The 15,195-nt window shown below is 40.7% G+C and overlaps 1 protein-coding gene across 1 annotated transcript in view; it reads left to right on the top strand.

Annotated features, from left to right (window-relative positions):
• The window catches only part of CFAP46 (cilia and flagella associated protein 46), a 3,596,153-nt gene that overhangs the window by 1,090,393 nt on the left and 2,490,565 nt on the right, over window positions 1-15,195 (top strand). Inside the window, exon 21 of the mRNA XM_044056880.1 lies at window positions 6,891-7,103. Within this exon, the coding sequence (XP_043912815.1) occupies window positions 6,891-7,103 (213 nt within the window). The remainder of the gene's footprint in view (window positions 1-6,890; window positions 7,104-15,195) is intronic.

Raw genomic sequence — 15,195 nt, 5'->3', positions numbered from 1 at the left:
GAGGAGAGGGAGAAAGTGAGATAAGGAGTGGACAGTGTGATGAGAGAGTTATGGATATCTTGTCAGTCAGATTTGGATGTATGTATGTATATATATATATATATATATATATATATATAAGGTAAGCAGCGGACAGTGTGTTGAGAGAGTTATAGATATCTTGTCAGTCAAGTTTTGCACAGGAGCAATGCCAGTTCTTTGCTAGATATTCAAATAGTAGTTGTTTAAAACTGGTAGATTCAGGTGCGTTTTGGAGGATGTGGGTAGAGAGTTCCATAATTTGGCTATTTGATTTGAGAATAGGGCTTCACCGTGAGTGTTATTAGCTTTGTTTACTGTGAGAACGTTTCTGTCTGCAGATCTTAGACTTCATAGGCATGAGTAGGGAACAACAGGTTCCTTGAGGGATGGGCAACTGTCAGGATGGAAGATGATACTGTGTGTGAATTTAGGTTGGTAGAGACAAAGAAGGTTAGGTAGCTCGAGCCAATTTAATTTATGTAGGGCAACACAGTGGTGGGTTTGGAGGGGAAGGTTGGCTGCGAAACGGGCTATTTTGTTGTAGCAAGTTTCCAATTTGGTTAAGTCTGATTTTTTTAAGTTGGTAAAGGGGGGGAAGCATATAGGAGTGTAGAGAGGAGGAAGGTTCTGGATATGGCTAGTCTGGTATTGTCGGTGAGGAATGGCTTGCTTCTGTACAGTGAGCAAAGTTTGATGTGAACTTTCTTAATTAGGTGGCTATGTGTTGGTCAAATCTGAGTTTATTCTCATTTGTCACTCTAAAGAGTTTTGTATGCTCAAGGTTGGATGACTGTGTTTGCTGAGAGAATAGTGAAAGGAGGGGTGGTCGGTGATTTTTTGTTACTGGTAAATAGCATTAACTGTGTCTTTTTGGGGCTGAGGATTAGTTGTGATTTACTTAGATTTGTTTCTGTATTATTAAAAGCTTGTTGGGCTACCATTTGGAGGTCTGGTAAGGTATCTGCTGAGCAGATTAAAATTGAATCGTCCACATATTGAACTACTCTAGCATGTGTTGTGGATGAGGCTAGATCATTAGAGAAGATGGTGAAAATAAGTGGTCCTAATATGGACCCTTGGGGACTCGAACCGAGAGTGGCAGAAGTGGTGAGAGGTCGGGTTTCCATAAAAATAAAAAATATCAAAAAATAAATCACCAAAGTCCACAAATGTAAATCAGTATTAACTGAATTATTCTCTAAGATTCCAGAATCTGAAATTCAGCATAGCAGCTTTAACCAATTGTAAATAAATAAAAATGTTTAAAGTGTACTTAATCCGTCAGTAAAAAAAATTGTCTTGAAATTACATGGCACTCCAATACAAAATTGTAAAAATAAAATATCTTGCCTTAATGTATGCTTTCAACTATTATCGGCCAATTATATGTCAAGTATGAAATCCACAATTTTATAGATATAAATCATTCTTAAAATCAGGTAGTCTACAAGACTGCAGAATATGAAATGTATGCCAACATCTATAAGCCGCTGTAAAACAAATCCATCTAAATTGTAAAACTTAAGTAATGTAGTCAAAATCAACCAACTTAACTTTAAGAACAGAAAAATTACACAAAAACAAGTGTTATCTGTTTTGAAGCTGAAGCCATCCCAGAACTTTTTTTTGTCTCCTCTGCTGTCCTTAGCTTTCAGTGAGTTAGTCGACTTCATGTGTTGCATCATACAGAACTGCTGGCTTCTTCATGTGTTTGTGCAGTTTTTAATTCTTGCTGATGCTGGAAGAAAGGAATGTTTACATGGTAATTTTAAGTCTGCAGTAAACTGTGTCCTGCAGTCCGGGTTCTATATAAGTGTAACTTGTATGGCATATTTATAGTCTAACTGGATACATGTCCATTTTTAGTAGAGGCCCGGGGAGATAAGCTCCAAGATAGAACAATGAAATTAACAAGATAACAAATAAGGAAACAAACAAAAAATCATATTTACAATGCATATTACAGGTTATCACAGTAAATTCAGCAGTGCAGAATACAGGCATAACATAGCATGCTAGTACAATCAAGATGTTCTAGAAGGAGGTAGTATTATGGTTAAAAAGGAAGGAATTACAGTTAATGAGTAGAAGGGGTAGGAAGAGCAAAGTATTGAGAGATACATAACTAGTCAGGCTTAGCACAGGGGCATAACCAGTGTGTTCTGAGGAACACTTTCAATTTGTTTTTGAAGCAGGATACTGAGGGGCGTGAGGAGAGTTCATATCTAGTCAGGGTTAGTACAGGGGCATAACCAGTGAGTTCTGAGGAACACTTTCAATTTGTTTTTGAAGCAGGATACTGAGGGAAGTGAGGAGAGTTCATATCTAGTCAGGGTTAGTACAGGGACATAACCACTGTGTTCTGAGGAACACTTTCAATTTGTTTTTGAAGCAGGATACTGAGGGAAGTGAGGAGAGTTCACTGGGGAGGAGATTCCAGGCTTTTCCAACAAAATTAGAAAAGAGGGAGTCGCCAGCCTTGTTGTTTGGTTTAGTGGTATGTACTAGAAGTCTCTGAGAAGATCTTAAGGATTTCAGGTTTTTATAGGGAGTGATGAGTGTGGATAGAATAGGAGTTTTGGAAGGTTTGTAAAAAGTGTTGTGGGCTATAGATAGTTGATGGAATTTAATCAGATTTTGTAGTTCAAGCCATCCTAGCTGCTTTAAATTAATGCAATGGTGGGTTCTAAATGGGTTGCCTGTAGCAAATCTGGCAATGTTATTGTAAGACATTTCCAATTTGCTAAGATTATTTTTAGATAGATTAGTAAAAATGGGTGAAGAGATTAGATGCGTGTGTGCTATAGTGGTTTTAGCTGAAGGTAAGAGGAAGGATTTTACCCTATAGAGAGAGAAAAGTTTTTTGTTGACAGTTTGTATAGTATTGTTAATATGGATATCAAAGTTCAGATTGTTGTCAATGGTGATACCCAATAGTTTGGTGGTTGGATCAGGGGATATAATAGTTTTATTGGTAGAGATAACTGAGAAATCAAGAGGAGAGGACTTAGTGGTGGGAGAGAAGAGGAGGAGTTTAGTCTTTTTGGGGTTTAGGAGAAGGCATCTATGTGTGAACCATTGCTCAACTGTGTTAAATACTAGTTGGGTAAGAGATTGAAGTTCAGAAGAGGAGGTGGCTGAGCATATCAGTGTGGAGTCATCTGCATATTGTATGCATGTGGCTTGGGGATGGCAAGGTGAAGGTGAGTAATAAATATAGAAAAAAGTAGAGGTCCTAGGATGGACCCTTGAGGGACACCAAGTTTGACAGGCAGGTGAGTGGAGAGAGACTTATGCCATAGTACGGCCTGTTGTCTTTTATCAAGGTAGGACTGGAACCACTTTATAGAAGATGTATCTAGTGACGGGGATTTCAGTATTTTGATGAGAATTTGGTGATTTACCATGTCAAAAGCTTTAGACAGGTCAATAAATAGTGCTGAAGAAAGCTTGTTAAGATTGCGGTTTTTGTTGATACAATCTGTGAAGGAAAGAAGGGCAGTACTACTGCTATATGAAGGTCTGAATCCATGTTGACAGTTGGAAAGTAAATTATTTTGGGTTAGATGGTCAAGTAATTGTCTGTGAATGCATTTCTCTTTGATCTTTGCCAAAGGAGAGAGGAGGGCAATGGGGCTGTAGTTGGAGAGTTCAGTGGAGTGTCCACCTTTATGGAGGGGGAAAATACGGGAGATTTCCCATAAACTGGGGTATATGACTTTCGGTAATAGTTCTATTGATCAGAATAGAAATGGGATAAGCAATAGCTTTGGCTGATTGTTGTAGGAATTCAGCAGGTAGTTGGTCTGCTGAGGGTGAGCATGGTTTTAGTTTCTGTAGAAGGGTTAGAATATTTGTTGTTGGGACAGGTTGAATATGAAAAGTAGGGGATAAGGTTGATTTATAGGATGGTAGATTGAAGTTATTAGGTGATAGTTGACTAGCTAGTGTTTGTATAGCATTAGTAAAAAAGGTATTGAAAGCATTAGCTGTATTCAGTAGATTTTTGTGGTCAGTATTTTGAGGATTTGGAGTAGTGGATTAATGCTAGCCCAAAATTTTTGTGGGTTGTTTTGATTAGCTTGTTGGGATTGTAGGTAGTAGTTTCTTTTATCAGATATTATAGCTTTCATAGGTTCATAGGTTTATACTAGGCTATCTGCCCTAAGGCATTTATAAGCCTAGCCCAAATTTTTGTGGCTTACGCCAACCCTTATATGAAAAAATACTGTGCCCATTAGTTTGTTGTGCCTCTGTCCAGCAGTGACACAGAGATGATTCCCGGGGTAAACCTATGATCTCCCATCCACAGGTCAAGATTTCTCTTGAACAGAGCCAGCGAGGTGCTCTGCCTCACATGGACTGGGATTTTATTCCACAGCATAGGGAGTCTCTGAGTGATAAATCTATCCCTCCAGCACGTCCTATTTATGTCCGTGCTAAGGTTTAAGTCGCTTGCTCTAGTGGTTTTGGTGGATTTGGATTTTTTGAGGTGGAGCATGTCCATTAATTCCGGGTTGGACATGGCCTTGTATGTCAGGCACATGTCACCTTTGAGCAGACGGTATGCGACTGAAAAGAGCTGGAGTTTCTTCAATCTGGCAGCATATGACAGAGTCCCTTTATCCTTTTGGTGAGGAACTTTTGGGGTCTCTCCAATTGCTGCAGATGGGTGAGATACATCCCGAATGGGGCATTGTACTCGATCATTGGTCTGATAAGTGAAGAGTACAGGGGAACAATGACCTCACTAGATCTGGATGTGAATCCTTTCATGATCAGGTGGGCAATGTAGAAGGTCTTTCTAACCACTTTAGCAACGTGAGTGTCAAAAGAAAGGCCACTGTCAACCTGGGTCCCCAGGTCCCTGATAACCTCTTCTGTGCTTAGTGGATTGCCACCTATATGGTAGCTTGGGGTTACCTTGTTTTTCCCGAAGGGTATGACTATACATTTTTTGGCGTTTAACTTCAGGCCATGGCTCTGGCACCAGCTGTCTGTTTCCATGAGTCCCTTCTGAAGGATATCCGTGTCCGATGCACTTTCCACTATGGTGCCCAGTTTGCAGTCGTCTGCAAACTTTGTCAGCCAAAGTCCTCCCATGTTGGCCTGTACTTCTGAGAAGTAGATGCCGAACAATAGGAGGCCAAGGACCGAGCCCTGTGGGACACCACTTGTGACCGGCTTGGAGTCTGACATAGCGCCAGCAACTCTAACCCTGTGGGTTCTGTCCTTAAGCCAGTTTGCAACCCATCTTGTGACATATGGGTTTACATTTAAGCTGGTAAGTTTTTCTACAATACCCGAGTGGGGTATTGTGTCGAAAGCCTTTGCAAGGTCAAGGTAGGCTGTATGGACTGCCTTTCCCTCATCAATGGCCTTGGTGACTGTTTCGAAGAAGTCGACCAAGTTCAAAAGGCATGATCTTCCCTTGACGAAGCCAAACTGGATCGGGTCCAATGTCTGCAAGTCCCCTATATCTTTGTTTATGAGCTCCATTATGATCCTCTCCATAGCTTTGCAGACTAGACTTGTTTAAGCTTATGGGGCGGTAATTACCAGGGTCCGTAGAAGCACCGCCTTTGTGGAGTGGGACCACAGTTGCCGTACGCCACTCCTTGGGCACGTATCCTGTGGTAAGGCTGAGATTAAACAGCTGCCTTATGTGCGGGTTTAATTCCTCATTTAGCTCGTGTAGCACACAGCCTGGGACACCATCCGGTCCCATTGATGCTGTGTTTTTAGCTTTAGAGAGAGCAGCTTTCACCTGCGCATTTGAGATGTCTGGGAGGCTACACTCCTCTGGGATAGTTATCTCTCTTGGTTTCATTTATTAGCTGTCTAAATGTTAGTTGGTCTGTAGGGTTTTTAGTCTTCCTCCATTTTGCCCAAAGTTTGTTTCTAAGATTTATTTTATGTTTGGTTTCTTTTGAAAGCCATGGAGCAGATTTGGTTTTAATTCTAATTAATCTGGTTGGAGCATGGTGGTTGAGAATTGCAAGGAAGTTAGAGTTAAAGTAACTAATGGTTTCATCTAAAGGGAGGTTTTGTAAGGGAGACCAGTTGCAAGCTCTTAGTTCCATTTGGAATAGTTCAGGGTGAAAGTACTTTTTAGATCTGATGTTTTTGACAGATATTGGAATGGGAGTGTTGATTTTATGGCTGATGATATAGGTAAGAAAGTGGTCACTTAAATCATCAGGGAGGGTTCCTGAATCATAAATGTGAGGATGATGGTTTATGAGAATCCTGTCTAATAAGCTTGATTTCTTGTTAGATTTATTTATTCTGGTGGGGAGGTAATGGTTTGGTAATACCCATATAGGTTAATATGGTTTGTGGGGAGGCTGCTGCAGTAGCAGCTCCAGTCAATGTTTGTGTCGCCTAGGATTATGGTTTCTTGGGACAGGTATTGGGAAAGCCAGCAAAGTATGTTTTCCATGGTGACAGTGTTGTTACCAGGTGGTAGATATATACAGATAATATAGATGGATTTGGAATTTGTTAAGATGAAGTTTGGAGATAAGAATGTCTGCATTGGAGTCTATAGGTGGTTTACAGTTATGACTGGTTAATTGTAAGCTAGATTTATATAGGATAGCAACCCCACCACCTTTCTTGGATACTCGGTCTAGTCTCAGGATATTATATCCAGGTGGGATGATTTCATTGTCTTTGGTTACAGGTTTTAACTAAGTTTCTGTTAAGCAGAGAATATCAAAGGAGTAATAGTATGTAGAAAATCTCTAAATAGGCAGAACTAAGCACAAAAGTCTTGACTTTGTACATTTTGTGTTGGTAAGCTTTGATCTGTATTCTACAATTTACCATTCTGAGTTCTGATTTATTAATATTTTTAAATATTGCAGAGATTGGATTGCTCATTTATCCCAGTGTGCTTCAGAAAATTTTCTTCGAGCTGCAAGATTAGGAGTAGACTTGAATGAAGCCTGGATTGTATGTAATGCAGCTGTGTATATTCTAAATTACAACAAACACATCATAACTTCTGGAAGGCAAAGGGAGATTATGAAAACCCTCCAGACACTGTACGATGCATTCATACAAGTAGGACACAATGGGTAAGTCGAGTTGTCTGAAACATAAAATTATTTATTTAAAAAGTGAGTATAGTTGTACTTAATAAAACATGTCATTTCACATGAGTGAGAGAGAATTTTTAGTGGCTGAAATGCATTAATAGTCTGTTGCACTGAGACAACACATAAATTTGACTGTCTAGCTATCCCATCTGTCTGTATCTTTATACAGTAGCTGCCTGCAGTATGTACCTATACATCGTCATGGGTTTTCCTATGCAAGTATTCGAAGAAGAATTTCAGAAACCCATAGAAGTTGATTGTTTTCACTCCCTAGCCTGCCTCCCACAGGTTTACTTAGGGTAGATGGACTGAACCAGAACACCAAACCAGTCAATGTCAGGATTACTAGTGGTTTTATGTCAGTTTATTCCCTGGAATATAAAACTGACATATGACACTGTAAGTGCCCCAGTATGGCTGATCATTGTAAATGCATTGTGAAATATTTGCCCTCCACAGTCAGGAAATGGAAGTGTGAAAGCTAACGTATGCATTTGTGCATCCAAGAGTACATTATTTTCTAACCTCACTATGCTATGTAATGCTCTGCCAATGTATTCTTAAAATGGATGTTTCATAGAGTTCTGTAACAGTGTTGCTATACTAACACTTTATTTTCCATCATCAGGCTTTCCCCACTGTCACGTTTTCATCTTGACCTATTATCGCAGAGCCCTTTTTCTAAAAAATATGCACAGCTCATGTTGGAATGAAATAAACCCGTATCTGTGAATTACATTCTTAATTGATGAGTGTTCCACTTAAAACTGAAAATGGATACAGCTAAAACTATATGCAGTTGCTGACAAAGAACTGATTCTCTGTTCATAATATGTTTTGCATTCACCATTCTCTCTCAACTTAAAACATGTCCCTGGAAATCATTGTGTAAACAATGTGAGCGTAAGTCTCAGGCTTCCCTAGGATAATGGGGTGCAGCCACTTTGGCAAAATGGAAAGGAACAGTAATAAAAAAAATCTCAGTTAAACAGTTAAATGATGATGCTCTTTCTGCAGCAAGCAAGATATGCATTCTACTTTATTATGATTATTTTTTAGTGTGCTTTACGTTATATTTCTGTGCAGTTTGTAGATTTAGTACGCGTCCATCTTGTTTCCAAAATTCCGCACTAATAATAACTTGTGCAGTGATGTTTTTGGCCCTATAATTCATCAGAGCCTTATTCTGCATTTTTAAATTAATACATTCAGGAAATCTGGTCTTGAGAAAATAAAGTAAGAGTATGCATCAACGACAGCACGTTCTGTTTTAGCAAAGAACAGTGATGACAGTAAAGTAACATTTCAGCACTTTTCATACCAAAATGAAGAACATCTCCTCCCGAAATAATACTACCAAATTAACTCATCATGGTAGACAGCTAGAAATCCTTGTATTCCAGATTATTCTCTGATTGTAGTTTCTACAAGTTCAACATTTTCTGAATACAGAAACCTGGTAGCTAGGAAGTTTAAGCAGCTGGCGTATAGAATGTAATCTATTGGTCAAGCAAAAGGACTGTGGCCTACATAGTAAGTGGTCCTTAAAGTGCAAGGATTACTCCTTTGGAGGGGGCCTAGATGTTACAGCCACTTTCCAGCACAGGGCATGCACATATTTGACTAGTTGAAGTTAATACACAGTAAGGTTCATCATGTTAAATTTGCTTACATTATACAATGAGAAAATTCTTAGTGAAAACATTTGGAAGTTGAGCCTAATAGCAGATCTCCAGCAGTATAGGGGCCACATGCAGAGACCACAGGCTATTGTATAAAGACAAATTTCTCAGTGAAAATGCTTGGGAGTTAGGCCTTGTGGCAGAGCTTCTGCAGTATAGGGGTCATATATAGTTTATGACATCCATATGTATGTATGATAGCAGTCACTTGAGGCCCTTTGAACCTCTTCTTTCATTCCAATCTAACCAACAGGTGAATGCAGAGACTGCCTGGTGTTTTTTGAGGGATAGGGGTAGGGGATCTGGCACTATTCTCAGATAGGATTTATGTATCCTATCAAACATTTGTTTTGTTAGTTTTTTGTGAGCTTCTGTTTTGTCAGCAACTGGAATGTGATAAGCATTTTCCATATCTGAAGTCCCCATGAAACAGTGGTCCAGGAGAAGGGGTAGACTGTCTGCAGGGTGAGCATTTTGAATGTAGGTACTTTCATAAAGGTATTTACAAATTTAACACTGTTCTCCATGATAGCTATTTTTTTGAGTGCAAACAAAAAGGATTAGGGTGTAAAATCCTTTTCCTTTTTGTGGCGCAAGAACTGGTTCTGTAACCTCTGCCTGCAACATGTGAAGGACTACCGGAGAGAACAGATGGATCTGGACTGGTGGGGGAGGGGGGGTTGCTCTGAAGGGAGGAAGAATTTCTCTCCTCTGATAAGAGTATAGTCTCTAAATTAGTTAGGCTGGGAATATTGTTTGTTCTGCCCCTTGAGAGATGGAAACTTTACTAGCGGAAAACCTGTAAATATGAAACATTCTAGATGCCCATGTATCAATTTACTGCTGTCATCCCATTGTTTGAGAATCTCAGTAGCACCAGGACAAAACACAAGTTCAGAACTTAAATTAGCATTCAAAAGCTCAATTTTAAATCCTCAGGAAAAAAAATATGGTTATGTAACAAGGCATACCTTCTCAATTAGGACTGGTGTTAGCATTTTGGAAGCCCCCACCAAGTGTCAGCCACATTCAGTCTAAGTAACACTCTTCACTACCACCCCTTCTAAGCAATTTTAGTTTATGCAGCTGAGTTTTAGGTGTAGTATGCACATACAGAACTGCAGTAACAATGCTCTTACAACTTGCAGGCCTGTGTATCACATTATGTTGGACCATTTCATACAGGAACATTGACAGTGACCGGCATTTAGTTGCAGTGATGACACATTACAGCAATCCGATGTACAGGGCTTGGGAGATAGCTTAGATTTGTTGTCTGCCTGAAATTATCATTTTTCTACATTACCCTTTTAGGTACCTTGAATATTCATGAAGTGCCTGCCTGCAGTGGTTGCTTACTGCAGAACTCAGGGCATCTACATTTTCCTGTATTTAGATGACTTGCTGATTTTTGCAGAGTCTGTTTCCATGTGTTTAGAATCATTATACAAGGTCTCAATCATTCAAACTCACTTGAGTTTCCAGTTGACTGTACAAAAGTCCTCCTTCATAAACTCTGAAAGAATTGTCTTCCACAGGTGTATGGCAGACACAGAAAAAAGAATGGCCTTTCTACCAGAAGACAGTTCTGCCTTGTCAGAGCATTTTCAGGCATTCCTCTCTTCAAAATGCTGCCTGCAGAAGAGAGTTTCTCAAATTTCTAGGCCTCATGGCATCAGTTATACACATGACACAATTGGCCAGATTCCACTTGAGAAAGATTTAGTGGTACTTAAAACATTGCTGGACCCAGCACCTGCAAACCTTGGAGTTCCAGGTACCAGTGCCAGAGTTTATGAAATGAGAGTTAGTGGTGGAGGGATCAAATGTCTTTCAAACCAGACCTAATCTTTTCTCTGCAGACCCCAATTCAGTCAGTCCAAACTGAGGACAGAGGTCTTTTATGATTTGGTCCAGATGTGGGAAACACCTTAAATAGATCTTTTTACTTCCTTTCAAATGAAGCAGTTGGAAAAATTGTGTTTGAGACATCCTTGCAACCATGCTGTGAGGACAGATGTATTCTCCTTCCTTTGGATGGGAATGTTCCTTTATGCATTTCCACCTTTTTCACTGATATCCATGGTACATCTGAAGATTCAGAAATAATTGCCAAAGATCATTGTGGTGAACCCTTTTTTGCACAGGCAAAGTTGGTTTTCCCTCTTAATGGAATTGACCAAAAGCAATTGCCACAAACTTCCTTACACTCTTGATCTGCTTGCACAGTGTTGGGGGCAACTGATGCACCCCAACTTAGAGCAATTGCAGCTGACAACCTGGAAGATTCTGTCTCGATACTTTAGTCCCTTGTTCCATAAGATATGCAGCAGGTTTTAAAGGAGGCAAGCAAATCTGTAACTAGAAAATCTTATAAGTTTTTTTAGGTGGTCTTCCCCTCTGTTTTTTAAATATTTGTGTGAGCTACTCACCAATGGCTTACCTTATGCAACTATCAGGGTGCATCTTGTGGCCATCACAGCTGGCTTGCCAATGGATCCTCCTCTTTCATCTGTTTTTGTGGTCAAACTCCTTATAAAAAGTGTTGCACTTCAGACCTCCTCAAAAGCAAATTCCTCCTCCTTGGGATCTCAACTTTGTTTCTTGAAAAATTGACCTTATTTCCTTTTGAACCAGCCTCTCTGACTGATTTAAACTTTACCACTTGGAAAATTGTTTTGCTTATTGCTCTGATATCTGTAAGGCAAGTCTCTGAGCTATAAGGTCTCATGGTGTGCCAACCTTATCTGATTTTCCACAAGGATAAGGTTGTTTTAAGCAGCAATCTCTTTTTCTTGTCAAATGTACTTCTTGAATTTACCCTGAATAAAGCTATCAAGTTCCCAGTTTGCTTTCTAGAACCTAAAAGCAAGGGAGAGGATTTTGCACACCTTGGATGTGCACAGGGAGCTGAGGAACTACCTCGACAGAACTACGCTCTTCAGGAAATCTGACCAGCTATTTATTCCTTATTCTAAGGCAAAGAAAAGCCAACCTGTCTGTAAGCTGATGATTGCTTGTTGGGTGCCCCCTGCTATTTTTTTGCACTTCCACATTGGTAAATCTATTATAGACAAGGTAAAGGTACATTCCATTAGAGCCTTCTCCTCTTCAGTGGCATATTGGAAAGGAGTAGACCCTAGAAGCATTCCAGAAACAACAACTTGGTACTGTGTTCATACCTTTGCAAAGCACTACAGACTGCATTATTATCAAGTTCCAGAGCAGGCATTGCAAGGACCGTTCTCCATGGGCTCATGGATCCTTATCCTTTCTCCTCCCATGGGCTCATGGATTCTTATCCTTTTTCTCCCATGGGCTCATGGATCCTTATCCTTTTTCCTTCCATGGGCTCATGGATCCTTATCCTTTCTCCTCCCATGGGCTCCTGGATCCTTATCCTTTCTCCTCCCATGGGCTCCTGGATCCTTATCCTTTCTCCTCCCATGGGCTCATGGATCCTTATCCTTTTTCTCCCATGGGCTCATGGATCCTTATCCTTTCTCCTTCCATGGGCTCATGGATCCTTATCCTTTCTCCTTCCATGGGCTCATGGATCCTTATCCTTTCTCCTCCCATGGGCTCATGGATCCTTATCCTTTTTCTCCCATGGGCTCATGGATCCTTATCCTTTCTCCTCCCATGGGCTCATGGATCCTTATCCTTTTTCCTCCCATGGGCTCATGGATTCTTATCCTTTCTCCTCCCATGGGCACATGGATCCTTATCCTTTCTCCTCCCATGGGCTCATGGATCCTTATCCTTTTTCTCCCATGGGCTCATGGATCCTTATCCTTTCTCCTCCCATGGGCTCATGGATCCTTATCCTATCTCCTCACATGGACTCATGGATCCTTATCCTTTCTCCTCACATGGGCTCATGGATCCTTATCCTTTTCCTCCCATGGGCTCATGGATCCTTATCCTTTTTCTCCCATGGGCTCATGGATCCTTATCCTTTCACCTCCCATGGGCTCATGGATCCTTATCCTTTCTCCTCCCATGGGCTCATGGATCCTTATCCTTTCTCCTCCCATGGGCTCATGGATTCTTATCCTTTCTCCTCCCATGGGCTCATGGATCCTTATCCTTTCTCCTCCCATGGGCTCATGGATCCTTATCCTTTCTCCTCCCATGGGCTCATGGATCCTTATCCTTTCTCCTCCCATGGGCTCATGGATCCTTATCCTTTCTCCTTCCATGGACTCATGGATCCTTATCCTTTCTCCTCACATGGGCTCCTGGATCCTTATCCTTTCTCCTCACATGGGCTCCTGGATCCTTATCCTTTCTCCTCACATGGGCTCATGGATCCTTATCCTTTCTCCTTCCATGGGCTCATGGATCCTTATCCTTTCTCCTCCCATTGGGCTCATGGATCCTTATCCTTTCTCCTCACATGGGCTCATGGATCCTTATCCTTTCTCCTCACATGGGCTCATGGATCATTATCCTTTTTCTCCCATGGGCTCATGGATCCTTATCCTTTCTCCTCCCATGGGCTCATGGATCCTTATCCTTTCTCCTCCCATGGGCTCATGGATCCTTATCCTTTCTCCTCCCATGGGCTCATGGATCCTTATCCTTTTTCCTCCCATGGGCTCATGGATCATTATCCTTTCTCCTCCCATGGGCTCATGGATCATTATCCTTTCTCCTCCCAGGTAATGGAAGCTTTGGGAATCTGCCCATGTGCCACTAAGACCGTGTGAATGATGAACATAATAAAGCTGCAGCCCTACTTACTGTAATGGTAGATGTTCTAATTTCGCATTGCCTCACTGGTTGTACCCGCCCACCACCACCCTTATTTCTTTATATTTCGATGTCATCCAACCCTGTTGTTGATTGGCTTTGGTTATTTCTGTTGTTGTTTTTTGGCTGCATCTCATTTGTTTACTGACAGTTCTTGTTTATGGTCCTGTTTGGTTCTTCCTACTTAGCACTGAAAGCCTAAACAACTGACTTCATGTAACAGGGGATAAGCTTCCCCTGATGGGTGAAGCTTAACGAATCCTCTTGTCACAGGAGGACATTTTGACCTCTGGAAAGCTGCCAGGGTGGGTTTGTATAGGCAAAGAACCCTCAGTGTGAGATTTGAATATCTACCATTACAAGTAGATAGGACTTGTGTAACTGTACTTTATGATGGTGCTTAAGGACATAGTTCTGGATCTAGACGAATACTAGTCTTAATGCCTTTGATACTGGTTAAGATGATGTAGCTAGAACTGGGTTAGAGGAATGGAAGTTGTTTTAAAGTAGTATGTCCTTTGGAAGTATTTAGTACTATTTGAGAATGTCAGTAGAACTAAAAAGGAAAACAAAAGTGTGAGAGAGAGGACATGACTGCTGGTCCAGTTCGATAAGGTTTCCAGTTGTATACTTAATGTTGGCAAATCTTTATTTGTGGAACTGGACATACTGATAGCTGGTGTATGGCATGTTGTACAAGTATGAGTCTTGTGTAAGTAATTATCAAGCAGAGCCCTGGCTGTTAAAGCTAGATTTTGTAAAGTCCTAGGTAATTAAAATATGATGGAAAACCCTGTGGATGTAGCAGTGGAAGAAGAACAGGCTACCAGTAATGGACAAAGATCACTGTCAGGTCAGATTAAATTGTATGTGTTCCTTACCATACTTGCTATGGTGGAGATTGCTGGTAATAATTACCTCTGTATTCCATGCAAGTTGAAATGGTGAACTACTAGATAATATTCTTGTAAGGATTATGCCATAGCCTGTCTAGATTTGAACCATCTATAGGCAGAGGACCCAAAGCATGCTGGTTTCTGAGAATATGGTCCTATGAAAGAAGGGATGTATTTTTTGTCAAAGTGAGGATGTACTTCCTCCAATGTATAACTTGTTAATCAGGTGCAATGGGATCCTCCTCTGGTATAGATGGTGGAAGAGCAGTATTGCATAGTCTGCTGACAGTAAAGAATTTGATGGAAATGCATGAGATGTGATCACTAAAGTTGTGGCAAAAAGCAGGAACTTAATTATGTGTTAGTGAAAATACAACAGCAGCCTTGTCAGGGAAAATAAAAAGTATGTATTGAAGGTGTATCTGCTGCGATCATGGTTGTTGGAGGCTTTCTAGGTGTAGGATGCATACATGTAAAATAAAAGCATTGTAAGTTTGTTGAGATGTAAGGTTAGACCCAGAACTATACTCATCAATCGGTCATTGTGTACGGTGACCACCAAGTGTACTCCTCATCTATCTGTCATTGAGTATGGTGACCACTGAGTATACTCCTCATCCAACGGTCATTGTGTATGGTGACCACCGAGTATACTCCTCATCCACTGGTCATTGTGTACGGTGACCACAGAGTGTACTCCTCATCCATCGGTCATTGTGTATGGTGACCAATTATACT

This window comes from Protopterus annectens, chromosome 14.part0 (genome assembly GCF_019279795.1).
Source record: "Protopterus annectens isolate FY-2018-M chromosome 14.part0, PAN1.0, whole genome shotgun sequence".
Taxonomy (NCBI): Eukaryota; Metazoa; Chordata; order Ceratodontiformes; family Protopteridae; genus Protopterus; species Protopterus annectens.
Note: the sequence above shows the minus strand (reverse complement) of the source record. Positions and strands in the feature narration are given on the sequence as shown.